Source organism: Dendronephthya gigantea, unplaced genomic scaffold (assembly GCF_004324835.1).
Source record: "Dendronephthya gigantea isolate DGI-Jeju-01 unplaced genomic scaffold, DenGig_1.0 000023F, whole genome shotgun sequence".
NCBI lineage: Eukaryota > Metazoa > Cnidaria > Anthozoa > Malacalcyonacea > Nephtheidae > Dendronephthya > Dendronephthya gigantea.
Window position 1 is genome coordinate 53,631 of NW_021163033.1, and position 27,975 is coordinate 81,605.

The 27,975-nt window shown below is 36.9% G+C and overlaps 5 protein-coding genes and 1 long non-coding RNA gene across 6 annotated transcripts; 3 read left to right on the forward strand and 3 right to left on the reverse strand.

The window, feature by feature from the left end:
* Positions 1–770: 770 nt before the first annotated feature.
* On the reverse strand, positions 771–1,826 carry LOC114522704. The gene is made up of 4 exons (XM_028543447.1): positions 1,710–1,826; positions 1,330–1,560; positions 877–978; positions 771–777 (listed from the first exon to the last, which is right to left on the reverse strand). Exons 1-4 carry the CDS (start codon positions 1,748–1,750, stop codon positions 771–773), a joined length of 381 nt encoding a protein of 126 aa, XP_028399248.1. The 5' UTR covers positions 1,751–1,826.
* Positions 1,827–2,477: 651 nt separating this feature from the next.
* On the reverse strand, positions 2,478–6,031 carry LOC114522628. The gene is made up of 4 exons (XR_003686920.1): positions 5,948–6,031; positions 3,330–3,452; positions 3,077–3,118; positions 2,478–2,741 (listed from the first exon to the last, which is right to left on the reverse strand). It is a non-coding gene; the product is annotated as an uncharacterized LOC114522628 (long non-coding RNA).
* A 109-nt stretch (positions 6,032–6,140) lies between these two features.
* Positions 6,141–10,512, forward strand: LOC114522705. The gene is made up of 9 exons (XM_028543448.1): positions 6,141–6,396; positions 8,123–8,203; positions 8,522–8,584; positions 9,151–9,228; positions 9,401–9,469; positions 9,611–9,673; positions 10,045–10,160; positions 10,272–10,424; positions 10,507–10,512. Exons 1-9 carry the CDS (start codon positions 6,141–6,143, stop codon positions 10,510–10,512), a joined length of 885 nt encoding a protein of 294 aa, XP_028399249.1.
* A 4,465-nt stretch (positions 10,513–14,977) lies between these two features.
* Positions 14,978–16,115, forward strand: LOC114522699. The gene is made up of 4 exons (XM_028543442.1): positions 14,978–15,173; positions 15,403–15,486; positions 15,690–15,740; positions 15,846–16,115. The coding sequence occupies exons 1-4, from the start codon at positions 15,060–15,062 to the stop codon at positions 16,014–16,016; spliced, it is 420 nt and encodes a 139-aa protein (XP_028399243.1). The 5' UTR covers positions 14,978–15,059; the 3' UTR covers positions 16,017–16,115.
* A 741-nt stretch (positions 16,116–16,856) lies between these two features.
* LOC114522681 lies at positions 16,857–19,389 on the forward strand. The gene is made up of 4 exons (XM_028543419.1): positions 16,857–17,178; positions 17,639–17,746; positions 17,917–18,005; positions 18,678–19,389. Exons 1-4 carry the CDS (start codon positions 16,956–16,958, stop codon positions 18,876–18,878), a joined length of 621 nt encoding a protein of 206 aa, XP_028399220.1. The 5' UTR covers positions 16,857–16,955; the 3' UTR covers positions 18,879–19,389.
* A 420-nt stretch (positions 19,390–19,809) lies between these two features.
* LOC114522639 (treslin-like) lies at positions 19,810–26,496 on the reverse strand. Its single transcript, XM_028543369.1, has 15 exons — positions 25,590–26,496; positions 25,188–25,509; positions 24,619–25,001; positions 24,106–24,413; positions 23,711–24,012; positions 23,576–23,640; positions 23,403–23,483; positions 23,191–23,300; positions 23,024–23,102; positions 22,681–22,937; positions 22,240–22,550; positions 22,022–22,106; positions 21,805–21,866; positions 20,429–21,646; positions 19,810–20,297 (listed from the first exon to the last, which is right to left on the reverse strand). Exons 1-15 carry the CDS (start codon positions 26,283–26,285, stop codon positions 19,852–19,854), a joined length of 4,725 nt encoding a protein of 1,574 aa, XP_028399170.1. The 5' UTR covers positions 26,286–26,496; the 3' UTR covers positions 19,810–19,851.
* Between the last annotated feature and the right edge of the window lie 1,479 nt (positions 26,497–27,975).

A 27,975-nucleotide genomic window follows, 5' to 3' on the forward strand; every position in this document is an offset into this window, starting at 1 on the left:
CAGCTCACCAAGAGTAAAATAATACCAAGAACCTTCAGCGCATAAAGCTGCGCTTGCTAGAACCAGCGGTGTTAGAATGATCAAACATAAAAGATCCCCGTAGATATAACGACTTTGAGATGTGCGATGGACAGCCTTAACCCACAAGAAAAAAAAATAAATTTCACATTATGAGATGCCAGCAAAACCCTTTATCAGAAGACAAATCAATAGAATATAAATAATTCAATTCGCCGGCGAATTTTCCGTTTTTAGGAGCACATAAATTAATTTCTGGAATCAATATTTGGTATCTATGGACACCAGAGCGGTCAAAGTGTATTATCATAAGTAATCTACAAGAATATTATGATAGTTTAAAATTTATTTGCTTTTGGAAAATTAAAAACTTTGAAATATCGTGCCGCGTTGCCAAATCGCGTTGGGTCTGTTTGGGCCTTCGCAAGCCAATCACATCACTGGATTTCAGATAACACTTTGCGTCGTGTGAATAAATTCGCTTAGTGGAAAACGGGATTAAACAGTATTGCGCGTTCTTGCTCCTTGTTAAACTCAAAAACTGATGCGAACAGCAACAATTTACGTCAAAAGGTAAGCTTTAACGTTGCGCTAGACATTAAAGAGACGAAAACGTTTTTGAAGACGCTTGAAAACGACGCCACTTTTAACAGCATCTTCAAGACAGAAAACAAATGAGCGCAGAAGTATTGTTCCGGCCAACGGTAAGTGAGGAACATAATCACTACTAAGACATCCCAAAAAGCTTTGAGCTATTTCCTACCATAAAGCCATTTATACATTGTCATTGAATATTCTAGGATCCTAAATTGTCGTATAAAGTGAGAAAACTTAGGCAGAAGATAAAGGGAAGAATACCCAATGGTGTGAAAGAGTCCAGATATTTGACTCCAGATTCCAAGGTTGTGTTTGCCGTGATCTATTATCATATTCTTGGTTTCAGTTGGAATTTTAATTTCTCTGTATTTATTATGGAAAGAATGATAAAAAAGCAAGTATAGTTTAGATTTATGCAACATTATCTCACTATAAAAGGTATAAGGTGGGTGGTTATATACATTTAGGAGAGGGGCACATGACAGGTTTTGACCCAGGTGAGGGTCAGAATATGTACTTAGGAGGGTTATGGTAATGATACACACATCCCATGAACAACCCACAATGGAGCACCCCTACCAGGTAAGACTGGATTCATAAACTCTACCTTATGACTATAGAAATAATAACTATAAGTAACATAACTTGTAGGCTCATTTTCCTGAAGCCAGTACCTCATTAATCCTTACAAAACATGTTGATTACATAACTTACTTGTCAATTTGTCGAAAAATGGTTGCTTTACCAAAGGGGATTTCATTTCCTCGAAGTGGTTTTACTGGTTTAGAGAAAGGCACGGTGAAACCATGTTTTCTGGTCGTATCCCTTTCTTTAGATTTATCACCACATTCGGACTTCTTATCTTTCGGTTTAATAAAGAAATTGGAGAATATCTTGCTTGATGATCCTGAGTTATTTGATTTCGTTTTGTTTTGAGAAGAAGGGCTAAAGATAAATCAAATATCTTGCACTGACATAATTTCTGCGGTGATACAGTATCACTATGTACATTTCGATGCATCTTAATAAAAACAATTTCCACTAAAATTTCCAGCACAATTTCTAAATGCATTAAATAAAATTCACAGACTTACTTTTTCGGAGCATTTCCACTCTTGTTAAGAGAAAGTCTCATAGTAAAATCATAGTAAAATCTTTCTCGGTTTCTCCTGATTTATCAAAGAAATGTTTACTAAAAAAAAATTACAAATTTACAAATCCCGCCATGAATGCGCGAGGATTGGAACCCGAAACTAAAATAACCAATCAGTGTTGTTAGCAATTTGCGCATGCTCAAAAGCAAATTTGGTTTGAAAAATTATAGAGATTATAAATAACACTAGAGGGGAGATTCATAGAGATTATAAATAACACTATTTATAATAGTAATTATTTATAATCTCTGTGAAAAATGACCAAATTCTATCCAGAATGGACAAACTGCATTTCACGTCTTAAATAAGGAAATAGCGAAATGGAGGTTTGGAAAGGCATAGCCCTGAGTTTAAGAGGCCCCACCGCCTCGTTGACATCCATGTTCCATATTTGGATAAACCTGGATTTTCATTTTTAACAGACGGTCTAAAATAACCGTCAAACCAACCTCGTGCGCAGGCGCTTCATTGAAAAGCAAAAGGCGCGCGTCAGTGACTTCGTTCAGAAACCAAATTAAACCGAATTAAATAATGGAATGGTCGAAAAGGCGTCAACGACCAATCAAAATCATTTTTAATTTCGATTATCCCAGCAAGAGGTGCGAAATAGGCTAGCAACGTACTGAAAGAGTCTCAACCTATGTTGGCTCAAAAGATTCGAAACCGGTTGGACATTCAGAATTTATTTACGCATAAATCGTGCATCAAAGCGTCTTTATTTATTTTATTTGTTTATTTCTTATATATCTATTTACTTGTCTAAATTAATTACTGATTGCAAAAATGTTTCATGCATATTAAGTATACGCAATCCAGAAACTTAATCGGTGTAATTATATTGGTTATATTGTATTGTAATGGTTATATTGTACGGTAAATACGGATATTTATTTTATTTAAGTTGATTATATTCAGTGCAATTTTTGCTACTTTCAAATGGATGATCAAGTCCTCATATCCTGGAATCGGTTCCTGTCATAAGAGGAATAAATATAGCATTAATTTTTATTTCAGTAATGATATCCACTAATGCAAAACTTCTAATGCAAAGAGTCAGTCAATTACGAACCGTTATAGCCGAGCTATGTATGCCCGGGTATATCAAGAAGCACCTTCACGATGTGGAAAAAAAGTACCCCAAAAATGGCGGCATATTCGTCATCGTAAAAAAGGCTAATTCCCTTTTGGTTTAAACCGCTTGTTTGCTGTCCAAAAAGTCTAATACACTGTTTTTACACACCGTACCCTATTCCCCGATCTCCCTTTTAAAGATAGCATTAGTATATTATTAATAGTCGTTTGCGTACCTCTCACGCAGATCAGGTTTCATCCTGAATTGAGTCCAATTTCTAAATATGAATGCTCAGAAATACATATACTTGCACATGAAATAAATACAGATTACTTTTTGCGAATGCATGCGCGCATGAATGTTTTGCGAATGCATGCGCGCATGCAAGAGTTGTGAAGGATCATGCATTATTCATTATTATATTTATGAATATTGAATATGAATAATTGCTTTTTGGTAGTTTGAAGCAGGAAAATATATATTGGCACCTCAAGAAATTCCTCCAACAATTTCTTGCATTCTGGTGAATCCAAAATCTTCTTTAAATCTTCACGCTGTTGCTCGAGAGGATAATAGTTGTCTTTGATATCATAATCATCATCGAAGTCATCCTAGATGATAGAAAGCAAAACATATGTCTTTACCAACATAGCCAACCTTAAATGGGTATGTTAGTGTAAAGGGGTTCTGATATAATCGGCGTGGTAATGAGATTCATGTTAATAGATATTGTGCATGAATTTGTATAAAATCTCATAAACATTTAGAGCGCGCTGAGCAACGCGTCTCGCTATAAACAATAACAAATCAGAAAAATCGATATTTTTCGATTTTTCTGGCCATCCTGACTTAAAAACTATCAGAAAAGATAACTAAAGCATTTACAGTTTATATATAACGGTTAAAAGACGACAAGATAAAAAATAACGAAGAAAATAACGAGTTATATTTCCGGTTGTCATCACCTTGTAATTTGATGATTTTGACAGCTGCACTGCCGTGTCAGGTTAACAGAAATATTTATTAATTTCCGCATTAAAACAGAAGCGATTGGGTTACAGTATTTTTCTCAAGCTATATTTTGGTGGTATTTTTGTGTTTTTTGCTCGCGCATTCGCAGAGTTATTGGAATTTTCAAACTCTAACGTCCGAAATTAGGGAACTTTAGCAGTGACTACGATTACGTTCCCACGCGTTGTTTGCTTTAGCCTACGTTTACACAGCTCCGGAGCGAGAAAGTGACGGCAGAACCAGACACAGTACTAAAATGCGGTGCCCGCAATGCTTGCCTAGAAATAAAACGTCCGCTCATTTCTAACGACATCACCAACTTACATAAATCGTAAAACTATAAAATAAATCGTAATGTAAGACCGATCCACCTATTTAAGGACGAAAATTAAAAGAGAAAACCAACGATATGAAAGATATCAAAGACCAAACTTGCTATTACTAGTAAAGTATAGCATAGTAATTTTGAGCGATTTGTCAACAATTCAATTTCGTTTGTCTTTCAAACGTCATAAATCGCTGCGAATACTCTTGTTTAGTAATATGTTTAAGACCTGAAAGTATAATTTCTTACGCTGAATCGAATGGTGGTATTTTTGTCCTTCTTAGGTGCATAAAAGCAGAGATACACGCAATTATCAGAGTTTGAGATTGAAATTGAAAAAAGAACGTTCCTTTAAAAAAGGAATTTGGCAAACGTACAACAAGATTAATAGTAATAATTAGGAAAAAATTCCAAGCATTCCAAGCATGTGCAAGGAATTTTTACTAGGCGATTAAGGAAACGTATTGATGCGAACAAACAAACTCACAGGCAGAATATAATGCGGTGCCAAACTTGGCGCGGGCACCGCAATTTGACTGCGTTTACACTGTTCCGTTTGAATTCCGATATAGTTTCGTTAGCGTTTACACACAAGCGTTCTTCGCTGTCAACATTCGTAAGTTGTTCGCGGGAAATTGCGCCATTTCTTTTTGAAACATTGCTTGACGTTTATATCTGTAGTCGTGGGTCGCAAAAACAATGAAAATAATACCGCCGATAGCGAGAAAGGTGCTTGTTGATAAATTGTTGGAAAATTGTTCGCTATATTGATTATTGAATTGCGGCAACAACGCGCCACGCGTTGTAGCGGAGTGGTATCTAAAGTGTAGCGAAATATTAACGGTGAAGTGTTTACACAACGCCATGTAGCGCTCCGTTTCCGTTCGACCACATTTAGATAGTGTGGTCGTGTCGCTACGGCAAAGGTGACGTTTTCGAACAAATCCGCTCCGGTGCTGTGTAAACGCAACCCTGTTTTGATACTTTTTTTGCACCGTTTTTACACCGATCCGGAGTAGTGTAAACGTAGTCTTAATACGCTATCAGCCGAAACTCGTAGTCGTTGGGCTTTTGAGTACGAAATTTACCAACAAACTTGTACTCAAAAGCTCGGCGACTACGAGTCACTACGACACAACTACGAGTTTTGGCTGATGGTGTAAGCAAACAGCGCGCGACGATGAGATTAGAGATTCCGGCTTTTACTTTTAGTATTCCTTGTTTTAATTTCTTCCTTCGTTATCATCGACGTAACTCAGCGCCAGTCAGCTTAGGCGTAAATAAGAAATGCCATATTTCTAGAAATCCTTTACTTGCTATTATTTTCCTCATATTCTTGCCTAAATATATTGCACTTTATGCAATATCAAACTGCTTCCCAGCCGCTTCCAGCGAGCCAGCCTTGGGATTCTTCGTTTTGTTCGTTTACGAAGTTTATCAAAAAACTCGTACTCAAAAGCCAAACGACTACGAGTTTTGACTGATGGCGTAAGCAAACAACGCGCGAAAATGACGAATCTCGTACTCGTAGTCGTACTCGTAGTCGTAGTCGTAGTCGTAGTAGTCGTAGTAGTCGTAGTCGTAGTCGTAGTCGTAGTCGTAGTCGTAGTCGTAGTCGTAGTCGTAGTCGTAGTAGTCGTAGTAGTCGTAGTCGTAGTCGTAGTCGTAGTCGTAGTCGTAGTCGTAGTCGTAGTCGTAGTCGTAGTCGTAGTCGTAGTCGTAGTCGTACTCGTACTCGTAGTCGTAGTCACTGCTAAAGCTCTCACTTACCTGATGCTGGTTGGGTAATGCGAAGGAGTTTGTTGCTGCCATTTTCAGCTATCAACGACGTAGACTAAATTCTTTGCTTGGCTTTAAACCTGTAAGTAAACTAGTTGTAGTCATAGTAACCGGCAGTGTTATTTTTTAATCACTATTTTCTATAAGTGAAAGTATATTTTGTTTTGTGCATGTTGACAACGCAATGGATCAACACAGAAAGGATATGAATCTCGATGTCAATAGAAAATTTAATAAATTTCTACTGGAGCGTTCCAAAATCCTGGATGACATCAAACAATTTTTGAACATGGTTTTAACTTTTCTTTCGCAGTTTCCACACGGCAAATGGAAAAAAATTAAAAAATCGAAAGGTTTCAAGGTTCAAGAAAGCTTGGCTAAATTGATGGAATCCTTATGCTTCATGCATGCTTTGTACGGCTATCCGAAATCAAACCCAGGTACGTATGATATGTACCGCGCAAGCGGCTTTAAATTCCAGTATCTAAATGAGATCTATCACAACTGTCAACACATACAAATTTCAGATGCCATACCCGCTTAATTGTTGGTAAAATCCTTTAAGCCAGTTTCCTTTAATAACTAAATATATTTTGAGAAAGATAAATGTAATTGTATATCTAGAATGTGCCAAACGAATCTTAAAAGATGGGAAATCTATATTTAATATTTATAAGAAATAGAAAAGAATTCCGTGTTTCTATTAAGAAATAGAAAACATTTTCCGTATTTCTTTCAGTTTTAGTAGTACACCCGACTATTGTCTATTACAAATCCTACATTCTGATTGGCTACACAACTATTGTCTATTCGTGATAGCGATGGCTATTCGCTCATAGACAACTCGGACTCGTTGTTTGACTCGTTAATTGTTAAATAGAAACACGCGTGGGCCGTGAGAGTTTGGGAGAACGAGAAATAATCAGTGGAGTCGAGTTCTCCCAAACTCCAAGAAGTGTTTCTATAACTGCATAGAAAAACAGGAAAAAATATTTTTTCGGGATACTGTATAGAGACACAGGAAAAGATGTTTTCTATTTCTTTTATAATATAACTCAATAAAAAGATTTTGTACAAATATTATAATTCGATTCAATTACAAATTCTCATTACATTACTTCGCTTATCAAGTTCGGCGGGAAATGTTCCGTGTTTCTATACAGTTATAGCAACACTAGGGACACGCACATTATTCCCAAAAATTTCCCCATTATTCTATTCCCTTATTCCCAAATCTTCACCCAATTATTCTTAAAATTTCCCCCTATTATTCTCAAAATTATTCTCCATGCAAATCGTATATTCTTCATTTGAATTTTGCATAATGCAACAAAGACATCATGTGCAAAACAAGTAACACCTGCCAAAAATTTCATTTTACACAAAGTACTACAACTCTCAGAGTCAGTGCTCTGCAGTCCACAAACCGCTAACATTTTACTGCTGAAATTTATTACAATAACGTCATGTGGAAAAAAATTGACTATGATTCTCATTATTCCCATTTTTAGCCATTATTCTCGGTTCCAAAAAAGTCCCCTATTATTCTAAAATGTGCGTGTCCCTAAGCAACACGCTTCTCGACCAATCAGCACGCGCGTACTATAAATGTTATATTATAAACTAGTTTCAGAAACACGCTTCTCGACCAATCAACACACGCGTACTATAAATCTTATAATCTTGTGGTTTATCTCTAAGAGTGTTGTCTATATAAACCTTTGAGATGAATAAACCATCTTGTGGTTTATTCATCTCAATGATATAACCCATGTCCCTGAATCACTTATAGTAAGCCTAAAGTTAAACTTGCTCTAGCTGTATTAGAGTTGCTCATTACACAGTGCTCACACCATGTATCCACTCATACCCTCTTGCTCCTACCATGTATCCACTCATACCCTCTTGCTCCTACCATGTATCCACTCATACCCTCTTGCTCATACTCATGTATTCATGCATGTATCAAAGCAAATGAAACTGAGATTGTGCACATTGCAGTGTATTCTTTTGTCAGAGATATCATGGCGTTTTTCCCCGTATGCATGCAATTGCATTTGACGTGTTTAATTATACTTGAAGTTTCAACAATTGCGCATTTTCATTACCGTTGGGACTGTATTCGTATATATAATATATTCAATGTAAACGCTTTTCGTTTCATAGAAACTATAGTTGTAGACAAAGCCGCAATTGTCACGTTTTTGAGCGATATCGAGGAAGGCATTAAAGAAAAGACAAATTTTGGTAGTATATATTGTATATTAATTTTAATATATACTTATAATATGATTTATGTTAAATCATTATCATTATTTTCGAATTTCGAAGTGGATATTGAATTGCCCTGTAGTTGCCACTTGGCGACCGCAAGTCATTTTGGATGATTTGAATATTTATTCTACCCTGATTCTACAAACCTCCAGATCTCAGACATAAAATATGTATAATACTCGATTTGTTGTCTTTATTGCCCCTAGCTGCATGCCTATATATTCCTAGCAAACTTGAAATTAATACATGCAATCGTTTCGGAAAATATTTAAAAATCTCTTGACTTTATAGTACTAGAAAATGATTCGGATAGCGGTAAGCCCAGAAAAAGGCCGTGTACGGGAATTGAATTTGGTATGTATTTTCATTTTAAATTTTTATTATAATTCTTATACTTCGACAGAAGACTTCATCTATATAAAAAATATCTAATATGCTTAACCTGTTTCACCTTCTTTTTTGTATATAGTGCATGCATGCTAAAATATCAGTTGACCGCGTATTATAACTTCTAAATATATAATGACTTAGGGGGTGCATCTATATTCATGTTGCTACGCAAAACGTCGAATTGACGTTGTATATGTGGGTGTATATTATAGGTGTATGCATGCACTAGTTTTTACGCTGCAAAACAATCTGTGCACTGCTCGGAATGTTATCGGATAAAATGCACGCAATGCAAGCAGATATAGCACAAGGCAAATGACATAGACATTGCCCAACACATGCGTTCTCGAACATTTTCTTCCATATATATGCAGGCTATCTGTGAGCTATATAGTTCCCGAAAAAACTAACAGGGGGAAAATACATGGCATGCAACGGGCAACCATACGCTTATTGACCAATTGCATGTGCATTTTAATTGAGAATGTATTGAAGTGAACACCTCAGTATATAAATCAATATCGTTGTAGTGATGAAAAAAAGAGACATCGAAAATAGATTTAAGCGGATTACGGAAAACAAGGAAAAAGTACCGATAACTTTGAATGGTAAGAATTGATTGATATTCGAATATGAACAGATATAATGTAGCGCGGCCGCATGTGAAAGGGCTATAGCTAGCGTATGTCATATAGCGTATTCCGGCTGGATTTTCATGTCATGAAATGACAAAGCATGCTTGTGCAGTTTATTGAGTGGGTTTTTCCATCTACTTTGCAGTAACCTACGACTACGACGTTGACGTGGAAAATGTGTTCTATAACAAGTTTAAAGATACCTTAACAACTGGTTGGTATATATGCATGGGCTAATTAAATTATTTATATTTTAAAGTATATATTTCAAAGTAGTATATATTTGTTATGAAATTCAATCTTTTATATATATGTAGATATATATATCTGATTCTTCTGATTGACTTTATTGCAGTAAACAAAGATGCCGTTAAAACGTTAGTGGAGGATATGACTGGAGAAAACGGAGAAAAGTTTAGTACGTATATATATAAGTTATTCTAACTGGGGTTAGGCTACAATTCACTTTTTTTCACAGCTATAGAAAAAGCGTTTCGGAATGTCGTAGATATTACCATTATATAACTAGTAAATATTAACCATTACCTTTACTAATCATTAATTAACTAATAACCTAACCTGATGTATATAAACTATAAATGCATGGATTGATATATTAAAGGGGATTATTGTTCGATTCATAATTGCACAGTATTATAGACACGCGTCAAGTGGTAGATATATTCTATACTTATATAATTATACACATTTAAGTTGTGACACTGCATGGAAGGAAGTATTATACGGATTTTGAAGATTATCTCTAAAGACTTTTTAATGTTCTTTTAGGCAAATATTGTTCACAGATAGATAAAGAAAATTTTTGGAAAGAATTCAATTTTTTTCAGGAAGAGTGCCTTCTTGCAAACCAAGTCAGAGAACCAGCACGCATTTATCAACTAATGGTATAATATGAAGAAAATAAAATGTTAGAATTTAAAAGAAGAGAAAGATATATCAATTTGAAACAATACGTTATTAAACTTGGTTTTCTGAACTTTTTCTGTTCATTGCAGATAAAAGATATGTTTAGTGAAAATCCTGAAGCAATTGACGTTTATGGCAAAAAACTTTTGTCGAGCCTGCCGAAAGAAAATTGTTTAAAACCCGCAGTGTGGGCAGAACGCAAAAACGAAAACAACGGCAAAGAATATGGTGTTTCTCTTGGCGTGAGACAATTTGTTCGACCAATTTACTCCTACATTAAGCTAAGTCAATATAAAAATTCTTCACATGATGGTTCAAAAATAGGACTGAACAACGTGACCGCTTATGAAATAAAAAGAAATAGCGATGTCAAACATGCCTGCGCAAGTTGTGCATTATTTTTTGGTTGTCGTCAACATTTTAATATTCTCGGAAACTGCGCCGAATTTGATGTAATCCCGAGGGATTCAAGTCATTCTAGTTTGAATGAAAAACCCTGGAGGGATTTTGAAAAGGCTTGTAAAGAGCAGTTTGAAGCATTTAAATCTCTCTCAAAGAATCTACAGGAGAAACACGACTCAAATTATAATTTATTATGGAAATATCATTCAACCGTCAAGGAGGCGTCATGCACTTTGCAATACAATCCAGAGTCTACGAAAACATCCGAGTCTACGAATACATCCGAGTCTACGAAAACATCCGAGTCTACGAATACATCCGAGTCTACGAATACATCCGAGTCTACGAATACATCCGAGTCTACGAAAACATCCGAGTCTACGAAAACATCCGAGTCTACGAATACATCCGAGTCTACGAATACATCCGAGTCTACGAAAACATCCGAGTCTACGAATACATCCGTTCCTGAAATAATTTGTAAAAAATATTAAAGAAACTCTAGGCAAGTGCTAGTGCTGGAAGCACTTTCAGACAATGAGATTATGAGATTTAATGTGAGATTAACCTTCGTGTGATGTCAGTCATCGTACAAAACGAAACTCAAATTAAATTTACAAATTCAGTAAACAAACCTTCACTTATAAATAAAACTTCGTAGTTGTAATTAAACAAGACGCCCGGTAGGCGTTAACTCGGGCTATGAAGCCGGTAAATACAGTGCACTGAAACTGAGCTATATTGATACACTGTAAATACGCGACTGTCCGCGCGGAAGACTAAGCCTGCGACACACACAAAAAAAATAATAATCGCGAAAAATAGACTCGGCTACACAGGTAGCCCGAGTAATTATCACTTGTAAATGACTTTGTTGTTCTGCTTTAGATATTGCAGTACTGTCAAATTGTTGAATTCCACAAACTGCATCATAGCATCATAGCACGATATAAATAATTCCGCCGACCCGAATTTGATCTATAAGCCTGGATGTTCAGTTTATACTTATAGTATTGTGGTTATGCACCAAAGATCGTGTGTTAAATCGCTAACAGAGATCAATCAGGAGCTATTCCATTACACCTGAACTCCAGAACACCTATACCTTACTTTAATTTGTAATCTAACGTGGTAGTAACACAATTAAATATTTAAATATGGTCAAATTTCTTTGCCCTAGTGTTATTCCTAGCAGCGAAATTTTTCCTTTTTGGAATTTTACGAGATATTATTCTTTGTTGTATTGGGCCATACAAATGGGCAATAGTTGGGAATGGTTCAAGTAGAGATAAACCTATTTTGGGGGTTCTTCCCCAAATCACGGGTACTGAACAAGCAAGAGGATTCCCATTGGAAGTAAAATCAGGCGGAAAACAACCCAGAGTAAAGTACCAATTGCTCGACTATTAAGAAATGGGAATTACTGACAGAGGAAACATGGAGGTAGACTGGTATAGCTAGGCATGCAGTTACAGTTTCGAAACAAAAGGAGCGTGTACTATCTTTCAACCATGTAGAACCACAAATTTAAGTTTTTAGATTGCATTTTAATGTGATGAAATAAGTTCACTCTTTTTATTACCCTAATTTACACGACCGTCTCTTGTTGTTGTTGTTTTCCATTGAACATTGACTTTGTGTCCGGAACAATGAGTTCAACGACCTGATTCTCTTGACGCCATTGTTTCCAGCGTCGTACGTGATATCGTATGCTCAGTGCAAGCCAGAGAAGATAAAGAAACGCAAGAAACGCGCAAAGTGAGATTAATCCAGTAGCAATCATCAGCTCACCAAGAGTAAAATAATACCAAGAACCTTCAGCGCATAGAGCTGCACTTGCTAGAACCAGTGGTGTGAGAATGATCAAACATAAAAGATCCCCGTAGATATAACGACTTTGAGATGTGCGATGGACAGCCTTAACCCACTAGAGAAAATAATAAATTTCACATTATGAGAAGATGCCAGCAAAACCCACTATCAGAAGACAAATCAATAGAATATAAATAATTCATAATAATATCTCAATACATATATTGTTAACTTTCGACACTATGTACAATAAAAAGATAAAAAGATAAAAGGTAAGGCGATTAAAAGTACTAGTTTCGTCCTTCATTTGTTTACTATATGGCGATTTGTTGAAAAGGTCCGAAGGACGAAACTAGTACTTTTAATCGCCTTACCTTTTATCTTTTTATCTTTTTATTGTACATAGTGTCGAAAGTTAACAATATATGTATTGAGATAATATTATGAGTTTGAGCAAAACTTTCTTGGCTGCAGCAACAGATATATCTATAGACATATAAATAATTAAATTACGCCTATTTTAGTGGTGTACCAGTAAACATTGCACATTATTCTATGTACGCAACGCGCACCTATTTTTACAAATGACGAGAAGGGAAAAGTTTAGAAATCATGTTGCAGCACAGTGGTTGCAGTAATTACAATCAGCAACTCTCGCGGCGGGATACAGCAAATTAATGGATTAGCAAAATCATTAATATCGAATATCTCTTTCCTGATAAAACAAACTTGCATACCTCTGAGAAGGGTTTTGGTTTGCGTCTGGTCGCAAAATGTTCATGACATAATTCACAGATGTCTGTTTTTGAAATGCTTAACCATTTCTCCAAGCATCTAACATGATACTTAGCAATGCTACCCGTACAATGACAGAGTGTTTTTAGGTTTTCAGTTTTGTCCACATCCTGACAGATACGACAGAGAGTCGATGAACTACTGCTGACGTTTGAAGCCTGTTTGACGTTTGTAGAAATACCGGCGTAGCTCTCCGTTGAGCAATCCGAACCTGAGTTAGGCGACGTTAAAAGTGGTGAATAATTCTAGTGAAAAAAGAAAAGAAATTGTTGAGTATCGTTAAAGAGAGGAATGCAAATACCTCAGGATCTTTATTTAAACCAAACACAATGTAAACCGTTCCGCCTACCTGGTGATCAGGAAGAACATTAACTTGTATAACCGCTACGTTCTCGTCATCTTGTTTCGAGCCAGCCACAGTCATGGCCGGCTGAACTGGCCAAGGTCCGCATGAAGCGATTGCTCTGAGGAATGATGACGTCATAACTATATTGTTTACGTCATAATTTATCCCGTAAATGATGTCGCTAATGCGCATGCCCCCTGAAGCACACGTGCAAGCTACATGTTGACCTGGTTTGTTCAACTTTGTTTAATCAACACTTCACGGCTTCCCTGGCTTCCCTCTTCACCCTCCTCCGGAAGGAATTCCAAACTGAAGCCTTCCTCAAAATTATGTCAAAACGATGGTCTTTTGTCAACACTTAATGTATCGAGAAAACTCTTTTTCATGTACCTCTTCAGTTGTATCCAATTTATTGGTCAACTGGCTAGATCTGCCAGTTCTCTGTTTGCCCGAATTCTCTAAATTTGCTGCAATTTCCATTACTGAATGATGCTGTCCTCCATTTCACATTAATCCTTTCCTAAATATGGCAGATTTTCCTCCGAGTGCTACCTGTATACCCGCAGTTTTTTTGCAGCTCATCTTGAATGCAAATTATCCCATTTGAAATCACCTGCTCTAAAACAGAAAGTGTCTAATTGTCATTTCGCTGTGAAGAGGTTAGAAATGGGTTGTTTAACAACATTCACATAATTATGCACACGAAATATACAGTTTGTTAAAATTAGGAATCGTTATTTCATTGCTGTTGAAATCAAGTAGAACTTTTTTCGGCGCGTTTAAACTTATGCAATATTTACGATATGGGACTGACACCTCGAAATTTCTCCCCTAAATGGACGTAAAACGCTACCAACTACATGTGACATAAATTTGAGCTTGGAAATTTATGCTATCGGACGGAAAAAAGCATTCCAGCATTCCAACGGCGTTAACGACAAATCAGAATCATTTCTGATTTCGATTATCCTAGAGTCTTTGTTTTCTACAATAAGTTACAGTTACAGCACAGGATTTTTTACAATAAGTTTGGTGAAAAAACTAGAGCTTTTCTCTAGACAAACGTGCTCCCCGTACGCCACCCCCGTATACCGCCGGCAGGGCCGATAGGGTAGGAACAAAAACCTGCCTGCTTAATTCCTATTGCCTGCTTCAGTTGCAATACAGCTATTTGCAAGCCACCATTACGGAAATGTTAAATGTCAAACTATAAACCAATCAGGTTACACTGTGATATTTCGACAGTTGTGCGGAACCTGTCAAAACTTTCAAAATTTCACAGTGTAACCTGATTGGTTTATAGTTTAACATTCAACGTTTCTGATTAAACCCAAAAAGTTTTAAACGTAACCCGCTTTGAAACTTCCCGAGAACAGTCAAACCGGATGTTCTGTTCCCCCCGGTTTGACTGAGACGGTGATGCAAACAGCCTCAATTGCTCAAGACTCAATTGCTGAGGTATATTATATTCAAAAGATTGCTGGGTTATATCTTATATTCGGGACACTCTGGGTTATATCTTATGTTCGTGGCACTCCTGGTTATATCTTATGTTCGGGACACTTGGGTCTCGAACTGGATAATCAGACACTTCAAGAAAATCAGAAACCTACAGCAAACTTTAACACATAAACAGGTTAGTAAGATGTTATTCTGATTTTTCCCTCTTGAAATCTTTCTTGTAAGACCAAAATACAAAATCATGCAGTATGCAATAAATTCGCCTAGTGGAAAACGGGCTTTAGACGGGAAACTAATCGAAGACGGGAAACTAGTGTCTGATGTCTGATTGTTTCTCGTCCGGTCTAAACATACGCATAAATTTACCAATTACATTTTACGTAAATTTGTCCTATTTTAATTAGGAAAACTTCACCGCGCCAGTTACAGAACAGAAACGAAACTGGAGAACACAAAATGAGCTCGAGACAAGGTGGAAGAAAACAGAGGTGAATACGTTAACGTTATTCTATAGCGCCGAATTAGCCTCTGAATCGCAGAAACGGGGAAACCCCGGCCCATGCACAGCAACGGTGCATTTTTTAAATCTATTTCATTAAAAAAACACTTTACTTTGTTATGACAATATACACCTGTTATATTCACCTGTTCCCTGTATTTTTAGTTTTGTTAACATAGCATTTCGTTTTAGACTGAAGACTTGGAGGATAACCAATCAGATTCGTATTCCTCCGATTCAGAGGTGAATGAATATATAGCATAGCTGCATGCGTCATAAAATTTGCTAACAAACTTTAAAATAAACTTTTCGACACTGGCAGTCATGTTTTTTTTTATAATCATGTAGGAGGAAATCGACTATGGTTGGGACATCAAAACCAGCAATGAAGACTCTTTGAAACAGTTAAACGAAAATATAGACCGTAACATTAAGTCGAAAGAATACATCGCCGCAAAGAAAGCTCTCGTGGATCAAAGGAAACAGGCTGGAAATTCGTTTGATGGAAATCAAGACTGACAAGACAAATAGGAAAAGGAATATGATCAAAAAAGGAATATTAATTAATTAAAATGATGTGTATAGTACTTAATTTACTTTATAACATTTATAGTACGCGCGTGCTGATTGGTCAAGAAGCGTGTTTCTATTTAACAATTAGACAACGAGTCCGAGTTGACTATGAGCGAATAGTCAACGAAGGCGAAGCCTGAGTTGACTATCCGCTCATAGGCAACGAAGGCGAGTTGTCTAATTGGTTTAGTATACAACCTATATATTAATTTCGAGAAAATAATCCATACACCGCAATTACACCGAAAAATAATTCAATTTTATACGGTCGCGCGAGCGAAATTTTCCCAAGCGTGCACCATCACGAATAGACAATGGTTGAGTAGCCAATCAGAATGTGGGATTTGTAATAGACAATGGAAACCAGTGATAGAAAAACAGGAATTTTTCCGCCGAACTTGACAAGCGAAGCGATGTAATGACAATTTGTAATTGAATCGAATTATAATATTCAGTGTACAAAATCTTTGTATTGAGTTATATTATAAAAGAAATAGAAACAAATTTTTCCTGTGTTTCTATAGAGTTATAGAAACACCCGTGGGAGTTTGGGAGAACTCGAAATAACGTCGAGAAATTCGCCCTGTGGGCTCGTTTTCCCACTGATTATTTCTCGTTCTCCCACGCGTATTTCTATAACTCTATAGAAACACAGGAAAAATGTTTTCTATTTCTTAAATAGTAATACCTACATGTGTCCAATATTGCTATAGTAATACTGTGTCGACGTGCCGGTTTGAGACCGCAAAGTTTGCTGTTATAAAAACATCCGGCGTAGCACGTTAACAGGATCGATTCAGAGCTTTTATATCACACTCTGATTTCTGGAAATTTGTGCATTCTTCCAGTTCAATCGTAATTTGCATTGAGCCAAACGGTGCTGTAATGGAACAAAAAAAGAAGCCAGATTGGGGAGAGGTTTTTTCTAAACAGCGTGGTAAAATAAACGATGAAATCAAGACATTTTTAGGCCTTGTATTGCGATTTTGTGTGGAGTTGGAAGATGACTTTCATTTTACACAGGACCAAATTAAACAAACAATTAGTGACAACTTTTCCTCTTTGACAAAATCGTTGAGGCAAATACATGGTTTTTATGGATATCCCGGTAAAGTAATCCATAGTAATCTTTTTTGTAACCGATTAAGAGAGCTAAGAGGAGATTATAATACGACCATGCAGTGAACAAGGGCGGACTGGCAAGTCGGCCGGACGATTGCCCGGTGGTGCCCCTGCCTCTTGAGCCCCTTGGCTTTATAGTGCATGAAAATTTTAGATCCCATTTCTTCCAATTCTATCAATAACTACCACAGGAAAAACAGTTAATAAAAACGATTGTTGAACAGAGATTGTACATGCATTAATTGACTAGTAGCGCTTGTTTCCCAAGAAATAATGATGCATTCCTGTCATGTAACAGGTATATCACGTATTTTTAAACGACAGCTTTCAGCATATTCTATTACAACCAAATTAACGTTATGCAACGGAGTACAATAAATCCACGTTTTAAAATTATCTTTTCCCATATATTGTTATCCCTATTTTTATTTCATTGTGTTAACCAGGCGTTGGAATTCAAACGGCATCATCCATTGGCATTGATATGGATGCATTTAAATCTATTGTTTTGGAAGTTGAAGTAGAAAACCGTAACAATCCAGAAATGAAATTTAGTATGTATATGGATTTTTGAAATTTATTTCTTTGTATTATAGGTCCTGCTCTGCAGCAAAAAGCATGCATATTACAAATACGAGTGCCTACTTCTTTTTAATGCCTTATATTTGGAATATCTTGGAAAATAAAAGCTGTTATTCACCATGGTATTAATTTTCTTATATAGGTCATTACTTTAAGATCACTGAAGAATTCAATTCTAATACAGAAATGCCAGATCTAGTTAGAGAGCCTGCTCATATATTTTTAGAGATGGTTAGTATCTCTATTCAAACCTAAGAATGTAAATTTGTTCCTTTCCCTCACCTGCTCACTCATTACGAGTGCCTAGACCTTGGGACCCTATAGGAGGCGGTTTAAAAGGAGAAAGGAATATAAGTATATATATATATATATATATATATATATATATATATATATATATATATATATATATATATATTTATCACATACTTGTGCCTTTATCAGGGCGATAACAGGGTGACATAAAAACGATATCGTCACTGATATCGCTTTTTGTCATTGATATCGCTTTTTGTCACTGATATCGCTTTTTGTCCCGCTGCATTTGCCGCTGGCAAAACAAAGATGGCTGACTCGAGCAGTTCGAGGTTTGTTTCAGTCGATGTCGATTGCTTTATAGAAGAAAAAGAAGTATGTGATAAACAGGTTATCACAATCGGGACGAGGTGATATCAGTTTTATCGCTAAAACTGATATCACCTCGCCCCTCATGTGATAACCTATACATATATATATATATATATATATATATATATATATAATATATATATATATATATATATATATATATATATATATATATTATATATATATATATATATATATATATATATATATATATATATATATATATATATATATATATATATATATGCTACAGCTCTTGCCTCTTCTGATTTATAGGTGCGACGTATGTTTCGTTATAATAATAACAATAATGAAAATGATAGAAATTCTTCCGTAATTGGTCGCACATTCTTGAAGAGCCTGCCTGACGGGAAGTATTTGAAGCCCGTAGCGTGGGCACAACACAAAACCACCAAGAGTATTTTGGCGTCTCTTTGGGTATCGATCCTTTTTTCCGACCGTTATATCTTTACATAAAGCTGAGTGAATTGCGGAGTGATGCCAACGATAATGGTGTGCAACTTGAAGACGTGGAAGCGTTTAAATGTGTGGACAGAACAAAAGAATATGACCCAGAGAAAGCGTCTCCATATGACAAAGGAATGGATCCCTGCAAAAGTTGCCAGATTTTCTTTTCAGGTAAATCGGAAGATAAAAACGACCAGCGCACTACTTATTTTGGAAATTGCGCAGAATACGGTGTTATTCGAACTAAGAAATTACAGAAATTGTTAAATTCTCGCGCCGAAGTATGGAATGAGTTCGAATCGTCGTGCCAGAACCTGATTCGAGCATTTAAGGATATGCTTGAAAATTTAAGGAGGCCGAATGCGCTTGAAGGAGCAAATATACTAGAAAGGTATAAAGAGAGTGCAGTCGATGCACAGCTAAAAACGTTAAAATTCAAATGGAACAAAAAACTCTCTAAGTACGAACTTATCGCAAAACAAAGATAAAGTCGTTAAAACCAAAATAATTTTTTTCTTTCTTGTAGTATCAATTTGTTGTTCATATGGAAATTTTTGAGAACAATGTAAAATTTTGATTTTAACGCAAATATATTTTTGCATGATTACTAGTAGTAGTTGGTGAAATATTTTTTAAATGTAATCCCATTACATTAGTGAAAGTTAATTAAAATGGGAGGTCAGCGAATGTTTAGTTTGCTAGCGAGGTAACGGCGAAAAAATGATATTGCGCAAATTTCAAACAGTCGCTTAAACGAAGCTCATCCACAGACTACACACGAAACTTTCCGTGCTTTTATTTTTCCAAATTGGAAGGTTTGCAAAATTCTCTACCCCCTATTCGCAGGTAGTCTTGCGATTAGATGTATCAACATTTCAACCATTTCTTTCCATTTGGTTCACCAACAAAAATGAACAGTTTCTGCTGTTATCGCATGTTATATAACAATTTTTATATGCACAAAAAAATACACTTTCTGAAACTATGAATCGTGACGTAAACGCTTGCGCAAGGAAGTCTGGGATGCAGTCAAGGGCGATTTACGTTCCGACCATTTCCTAGCCCGTGTGTCAGTAGCCTTGGGACTAGTCCCCAGTAGAACAGGCGACTCTTGCAAATGTTTCAGACTATCAGCTGACAATGACATGGGAGTGAAATGTGGACGTAAATTACAAGGCGATGCAAGAAATTTTGTAGTTTTCTTTTCATGACTCGGGGAAGTCAAGATTATCTTATCTGGAGACATGTCATCTTCGGTGATGAGTGGAGATGATTGTTTGTTATCAGTTGTGCCTTCAATATTGCTGTCATCTGATATTATTTTTCGTTTTATCGCTTTGCGATTTGACGTTTGTTCATTTTCTTTACAAGAATTCACAGAGCTTGTATCCACGTCAAGTTTATTCATTAATTCACCTCGAGGTGTCCCTAAATAAATTGAAGATGCTGTGTTAAAACGACAGTCTATATATGAATACAATGGATACAAGGCAATGAATACAAAGGCTTAGCTTCATTCAGTAAATATCATCTTCTAAGCTCACAGCATTCTTGCTTACCTGCAGGAGAGGTATTTCTATGATTTTTTCGTTGCTTCAAAATCTGATTCAAAGGACTGATCCTTCCTGTTCCTACTGAAGCAGTTTTCTTCCGTTTTGTCGTAACCGGGCTCTTAAACACCTCAGTCTGTACAAAAGGCACAGACTTATCAAGTTGATCTATGACGTCATTTGTTGTTACGTCAAAGTCACCCATATCAATTATAGTGCTACAACTCTCAAAATTCAGAGATGTTTTTGACCTGAAAGACTTCGCACTTGATATCAAAGATCGTTTCCGACTGAAAACTGGCGAAGCATTAACGACACTTTCCGAGCTTTCACCGACAGTTTCCGAATTCCTCGTGATAGTAGTCAAATCGTTTACACGTTCCGAAGTTGGATCGACACATTCCGATGGTGACCTCGTCACCGTGTCGAGTGTCTTTTTAGAATCTTTTGCTGTATCTGTTTTTCTTGGTTTAATATGCGAGCTCTTTACGGGCGTGAGTGGAATTGAAATATCAAATATTTGATCCGGGCTGAAGTTGACGGGAGATGATTTCGGTGTTTTTCTTGGAGTCTTAAATAAAACAGGTGAAGTTGTTGGAAACGATTTATAGTTAATGAGCGGGGATTTTGAGGGTTTTAACGGTGGAGTAGTTGATAATGAGGGTGACGAGTTCGATCTTCGAGACAAGGATCTTTTCGAGTGAACTGATGTAAAGGTTGGTGAAGTAGGTTTGGAAGGACTATCAGTTGATATATTGTGTTTTTTTGTAGTACTAAGGGGTAATTTTGGGTCATCACAGGAATCCTTGGAGTCCACGGTGACTACATTTCGACTGGATGTGGAATTCTGTTGCTTATCAGAAGAGCAAACGGAGAGAATGGTGCCTTCATTTTTATCATCAGTCTGCAAAAAGACCTCGGTGAAGGAATCTTCTTTGGCGAGTTTCGAAGATGATGATTCATTGATACTCAAAGTTCTCGTGAATTTCTTTCCAGGACTGGCAACAGAAGCAAGACCCAACTTGCTGTTCATACTTCTGGCTCTATAGAGAGTTCTACCGCCTCTGTTTTCACCCACAAAGTTTGTGTTTTTATCAGACGCGACTTCGGCTGAAGTTGATTGAGTCAGTTTGTCGCTTGATTTCATTGTAGTTGTTGATAGCGCCGTTTGAGAAGCCGAATAAAACGTCGCTGCCTTTAAACGAGGACTTCTTCGTGGAAGAGTGGCTTTGAGAGAAAAAAATCATGTAAAGAGAAATGCACTTAGAAACGTAATCCAAGAAGCTCTCGTTTAGGCTCGCAACAGGAGGAAGCATACGAACAATTATGTATGTTTAATGGCCAATATCATGGCAAAGTTGTTTTAATAAATAAACTTCATTTACCGTGATCCTTGTCAGGAGATTCCTCTACAACAGTCACATCAGTGACAGTCTTTGTTCGAAGTCTAGTTGAAAATGAATGAAAATGAATGAAAATGAATGAAAAGGTTAATTTAAAGCTAGAAATGGTACGATTCTAACTTCACCATTTCATATTTAAAAATCATTCAATAACACGCCAGCAGCCAGCATTTCTCTCAAACATACGAGCCCGCCATACCTTGCCCACTCCTGGCGACGTAACATACGCTGAGAGACCTGTTTACACACTGGAGTGTCAGCAACTTTCTCTTTACTGGAAAACGCTGAAAGAAGAGTGGAAATTGTTGATGGACGGATTCAGACTCACCTGGCAGACGAGAAGGGGAGTCCTTCACGAGGAAACGGAAATTATGTTACGATTGCGGGGAATTATGATCAGAAGCTGCTACTAATTACCTGAAATCGTGTGACGTCGCGTGAGATTGCCTCGTTCTGATGTCGAAGAGCTGGCCTTCGAGTTTTTCCTGGGCGATGACCTCCTCTCGTTGCCAACGAAGAGATTTCGACGAACTTTTTTGACTGGTGTGACTGGTTTCTTCCCTGAAGAAGATCGTTTCTTTCCGCTTCTCTTTCCAGCGCTGTTTGCCTTCCTACGACCCTTGTCTGCCTTCCCTTTCATCGGGATGACGATCTCGCGCCTTTTGGCGGGAACCGCCATGACACTGTTCCTTCGTACCATCACACGAGAACTCTGAGAACTTTCAGAACTGAAAACACAAGAGATTAGATTTCAACACTTGTACAAAAGCGTTTGTCGCGGACATAGATACGACAAAAGCAAAGATATCGCTTGAAAATGAAGTGACACGCGGATATTCAAGTTAAAACGAAACTTACTGCATTTCTTCCACACTTTCGGCCTTTTTACTTGAGGACAGATCTTTGCGTGATTTAAGAGGCGTTTCCTCATCACTGGTGACTTGTGATGGAGAGAGAATCTCGTTTGGTGGTCGCTGCATCAAACCATGATCGTAAACAAGGCAGAGAAGACTGGAGAGATTGCCAGCATATCGTGGAATGATGCTTTTCTTTAAGAATGAACTAAGATAAGCTGGATCCTTTTGAAACGAAATCGCACGAAGCATTGAAGTAACCTGGAAATAAAACACAAAATACGTTAAAACAATCGCCGGGATAGTTATTTTCTTTCGATGCTGTTCGTATTTCAATAAATACAGACCTCGTCAGCAGCTTTTTCTTCATCCTCGACGCCAAATTTATCGGCAAATTCCAAACGAAGAAACACTTGTAATTTATATCTGCAAGGAAAAACAATTCCTCTCAACATCCATTATGTTTTTAACCGCTACAATATGTTGTAGTTACGGACTAAATAGAATTCCTTACTCCAGGACAATCTTTTCCTTGTACAATTCGCTTTCCTCAGATTCGGAAAATTCGCGTAGATTTTTAGCATCACGTAGCACGGAGGACTTCAAAATAGCATCGATCTCTTGCTAAAAAGAGACACAAGATAACTCTTGGTGGTGATTTCTGCTGGACTGATTCATTTTCCATCCGAAGTGTTCTTCAAAGAAAATATCTCGACATAAACTTACCAGATCTTTGAGTTGTCCAGCTCGTTTGAAGTGTTCAATCATTTGAAAAACACGGCTTGTATAAACGGTGAGAGATTGTTCCTAAGAAGGAAAATGGGAGCTGTTCAGTTTGGGGTTGTTTTCAAATTTTGCACCACGATTTTGGACTCTAAGAAAGACTTTCCTCTACGTACCTCTTGAAGACACTTTTTGTAACCTTCTTCCAAGTTGGCTTTTAGATCGTCAATACTTTTAATACCTAAATGAAAATAATCCGAAATGAATTGCAGGATTTAAACAATTCCATTCGTCCTGTGTGAGACATTTACCTGACAGATCTGGGAGATCTTCGTCCATTTTCTCCGAGTCAAAATTCGATGTCACTTCAGTTGGATCATCAGTCTTCATTGTACTCTCTAGTTTGTTATTCTGAGATGAAGTTTCGTTTATTTGCGCAGCCTTGATCCTCTGTGAGGCTGTCTCTTGACACAATCGTCCCCTCGTCATCGCCTGAAGTTCTACATGCTTCTCGCTGTTTAATTCGGATTTCTTCCTGGAGTAATAATCTTTGAGTTTTTTGCGCAAACCTATACCTTGACCTCGTTCTTTCAAATTCCTCTTTTGGAAGCCACTGTTTTGACATGAAATTACATAACTATGAATTAGAATAACTCTCGCGTTGACGAACTAATTTTTTACAATAAATAAACATAATTACGCTTACCAAATATACGAATCGATTACGCTCGTTTTCCCGCCTTTTTCTTCAGCCAGCATACAACCACCATTATCTTTACCAAAATCATCATCAACCTTTTCACCTTCTTGTAGTTCAAATGGCAACATCTTATCTGATGTGACGTCACATGGTGCCAGTATATACCCACAACGTGACCTATGACGTAACATGGCTTTCTCAACCAATAGCAGCTTGTCCTTCTCGATTGTACTCAGTATTGCACAGAGTGTGGTGACTGGTTGAAGTATTCCAGTGACAAGCGTACCCAATGTTGGTTCAAGATACTCCAAAACCTTGGAAGAAAGTTTGTTAAAGCTTTTTGCTAGTGTAATAATGGTGAAGATATTTTATCCCCAAATGAGGTCAACTCCCAAGTATAGAAATTTGATTACTCTGAGCAACTTTCCTCTGTGCAAAACTGAATGAAAATTTGAGTAAAAACTTGTATCTGGAAGAATTTTAGAGGCTGAATTGAAATGCAGGTGTATTATGACTTACCATGCAGAGAGATTTATGACTAGTCAGAGCTAACATCTGGTGAAACAAAGGAGCCTTGAAGCTATCATTTTCTTTCTTATTCCAGTTTTCTCCACTGAAACAGGAGTATAACATTGTTGGATGCATCCAAGATGCTGAGACATCTGAACTGGCAAGAACACCCTTGATAACAAAGCAATTCTCTACACATTGAACTTCTGTGTTTGTTTCATTGTTTGTCTCAGTTGTGAATGTGACATTAGGTGCTTTTTCAGAATCTGGGGCCACTCTTGAATTCTGATCAGAGACAGTTTTCTTGCACATTTCATTTGTGATGTGTTTGTGATGAGATGTTAACTTGTTCTGAAGTATGTAGGAGAGAATGACAGAACAAACTCTCCTTTCTGAAAAAAAATAGTTATACATTTGATTCACGATGTAGAAATGTGTTGTTCTTTTTGTTTTTGGCTAAGTCAAGGACTCTTGTCACAAGAAACAACCACTTATTGATCCCTTGTTATTGTTTGCTTTCCTTAGTTTGGGAGTATAATTATGGCCCTTAGAACCTTTTAATTCTAACAAAAACTTACCACGAAAATAACAAATTCCACTCAATAATCCATTAGTCCCATTTGCTAATGACCTGACATCATTAACGACCCTCTTACAAATAAAGTCTTTTCCACCGAGAAAAGCCTGAACAATTTTCCCAAACGAGCATTTAAAAACAGCTGCCATGACCTGAACTTCAGCCAGTGTTTTAACTCTGTTTTCAAAGCCTTTTGGAGTTGATGTACCATTCTCCAAAGCAAGATTGCAAATATTTTCCCCATTTTGTAGCATTGAGATGGGAATTATGTTTCCGTTAAGCTGTTTTGTTACAGATGACATCAACGAGTGCCCTCTCCAATCCTTTAAGAACGAAAGTGATGATAAATTGATCATGCGACAAATGAGCAAGTCATTGTATGAAACATTAAATTCATTCAAACCTCAATTTGTTGCTTTAATTTCTCAGGAGCCAGACACCATAGACCTGAATCAATCCAAAACAATGATAAACCACATTTGTTGTAGAATTCCTCATACAACGCAGCAGAAAATATTTCATTGAACACAGTCTGTGCATCATAGGAGTTGTCATCTCTGCTCAAAAACTGACCCAAATCTGTGTCTGATAAAGGGCAATCCGCTATGACAAATAAATAATTCCTTGACTTTTGATTATGGCCAAAAATGGGTTCATTCTTAGCAGTCCTCGATGGCGAACTGATGTCTGGAGTAACCCACGGAAAATCTTGCAAAATCTCCTTCACACAACAAGATAGACTTGTAACACCAGCCGTCGAGCTTTGACCATCACGAGCACTTTTAAACCGAGTTCTCAGCTCTGCCTCAAATTGCTCAAAGGATTCACTGCTTAATTCGTGAAACCGACTTCGTTTGTACTCAAAATTGAGTACACTAGAGTTATAGAATTTAAAACCCCATTTCAAAGGAGTACTGTTTCCACTCTTTAAAACGGAGTCAAAATGCAGTAACAAACGTAAGACACAGCGCGATATACCCCGCAATTTAATACTGTGAACATCCTCCAAGTGTTCGTTGCAAATATTATGTTCTTTAACGCATACATCAACAAGAAAAACAATTTGAAAATTCCCTCCTTGTTCAAACTTTGCCGCCATCTTGGAAAAATTGTTTCCTCATTCTCTCCCCCCCGGATGTCCACTTTTATTTTTCATCTCCTGGTTTTTCCATCTTTTTTCTCCTTTTTTTTTGTTCATTTTCAGTTCACCTGTTCTACTTTCCTGCTAGTTAACCCTCTTCTTCAACGTCCATCCCATTTTGCACAAGATCTCTGGTGGTTCAATCATCCAGTCTATCGTTCAGCATGGCCTCACAACCTCCTAAAATATATCCTTGTTTGATGATAAAAATATTAAACAGTATCTTTTAAATTCATGATAAAAATATTAAACAGTATCTTTTAGATTCATGGCAGATATCTAAATTCCCACGTGAGTGACATAAAATGCGAACGTTGGGCGAAAGAAATTAATGAACACTCCAATATTTGACAATGAAAGATTTAAAACACCTGCCTTGGATAGATAATGATGCATAAAACCCCATTAGCATTTAGTATGTACAGCTTGCTCTCGCGTGAATACACAGTTCAAAACCTTGTGGTTTTAACAAGAACAGTCGACTCTGAGGTAATAAAACATTTAAAAGCGAAGGAAATAACAGGGACATAAAATAGCACGTTGCACAGGGCAAAGGTCAGCTGAAAAAACGACAGAAAATGGACGAAAAGGTCGATCATAACGATGATAAAAGTCAACTGCTTGACACTCAAGCATGTACAACAAACACGGAGCTTTTGGGCTCGGAATATTACGCGATGATAGAAATATGCCCTGACAAAGAAGCAGTAAAGGGCAGGTGCGAAAAACATGGCCAGGAAATGGCTGAAACCGAAGGAGAGAAGCATGTCTTGGTTACAAGTACGTTCGCAAAAATTGAGCCGGATGTTGAGCACGGTTTAGTGCCATTCAAAATGAGAGGCAGAGGAAGCAGATGGCTGAGTAATATGCAATGTATCATGGTTCTCTTATGTTTCTTCATCGTGTTTGTCGTTTGTGTTGCGCCTATCTTCTTCACTTTGAGACACGCTGTGGCCGGAGACAGCGAAAAACACGAACAGTTTTCTATCGTCAACTGAACATTCAATATTATTACACTAGGGGGGAATTATCTTTTGCACGTATTATCGACTTTGTAGATGACGGAGAAATTATTACGGTCATATAACCAAACAGCGCTAATAAATATATCATTAATAGCTGCACTCATGATATTTAGAATCTAAAATCAAAAATCTGTACTTTTCTTCCCCTTTTCATCGACAAAAACACAATAGAAATGCAAAGTAGTTCATGTTACATTTACATACGAAGAGGAAAGTGCCTTTCGTCAACAAATTCATTAAATATAATTGTTTCTAATGTAAACTCGATGCGAGAGCTGTATTTTAAATACGTGTATGTTTGAATTGAATAGTGAAGTCGTAGAAGGTTTATTAGAGAATCCTAAAAGATTTTGCATGTAAAAATTGTATGTAAAAACCATTCACTGGTAAAAACTCGAGTTGGATTGTTGAGATGCTTGGATTAACTGAGCGTTAGAGATAATAAGGAATAGTTTGATCATAAAACTTGCGAATTTGTAACAGCAAGAAAAATAAGGATGAACTGTTGTATAAAAGTATTAAAAAATTATACTACACCGAAATGACTCGCTCTTTTGTTCTGTTTTAAAGCTATTGCGCGTTTTCCAATAAAAAAATAATGATAAAAATATGTCAATGCCATT

Coding starts and splice junctions, on each gene's coding strand:
- LOC114522704 (XM_028543447.1), bottom strand. CDS start 1,750: ATGAGACTTTCTCTTAACAAGAGTGGAAATGCTCCGAAAAA. Junction 1,561..1,709: donor AGTGGAAATGCTCCGAAAAA/GTAAGTCTGTGA, acceptor ATTTATCTTTAG/CCCTTCTTCTCAAAACAAAA. Junction 979..1,329: donor ATTTTTCGACAAATTGACAA/GTAAGTTATGTA, acceptor TAATAAATACAG/AGAAATTAAAATTCCAACTG.
- LOC114522705 (XM_028543448.1), top strand. CDS start 6,141: ATGGATCAACACAGAAAGGATATGAATCTCGATGTCAATAGAAAATTT. Junction 8,204..8,521: donor TAAAGAAAAGACAAATTTTG/GTAGTATATATT, acceptor TTGACTTTATAG/TACTAGAAAATGATTCGGAT. Junction 9,470..9,610: donor TAAAGATACCTTAACAACTG/GTTGGTATATAT, acceptor ACTTTATTGCAG/TAAACAAAGATGCCGTTAAA.
- LOC114522699 (XM_028543442.1), top strand. CDS start 15,060: ATGTTCGTGGCACTCCTGGTTATATCTTATGTTCGGGACACTTGGGTC. Junction 15,174..15,402: donor AAACTTTAACACATAAACAG/GTTAGTAAGATG, acceptor TATTTTAATTAG/GAAAACTTCACCGCGCCAGT. Junction 15,741..15,845: donor CGTATTCCTCCGATTCAGAG/GTGAATGAATAT, acceptor ATAATCATGTAG/GAGGAAATCGACTATGGTTG.
- LOC114522681 (XM_028543419.1), top strand. CDS start 16,956: ATGGAACAAAAAAAGAAGCCAGATTGGGGAGAGGTTTTTTCTAAACAG. Junction 17,179..17,638: donor TGGTTTTTATGGATATCCCG/GTAAAGTAATCC, acceptor TGTGTTAACCAG/GCGTTGGAATTCAAACGGCA. Junction 17,747..17,916: donor CAATCCAGAAATGAAATTTA/GTATGTATATGG, acceptor TTTCTTATATAG/GTCATTACTTTAAGATCACT.
- LOC114522639 (XM_028543369.1), bottom strand. CDS start 26,285: ATGGCGGCAAAGTTTGAACAAGGAGGGAATTTTCAAATTGTTTTTCTT. Junction 23,301..23,402: donor CTGGACAACTCAAAGATCTG/GTAAGTTTATGT, acceptor GTCTCTTTTTAG/CAAGAGATCGATGCTATTTT. Junction 23,103..23,190: donor AAGGAAAAGATTGTCCTGGA/GTAAGGAATTCT, acceptor TTTTCCTTGCAG/ATATAAATTACAAGTGTTTC.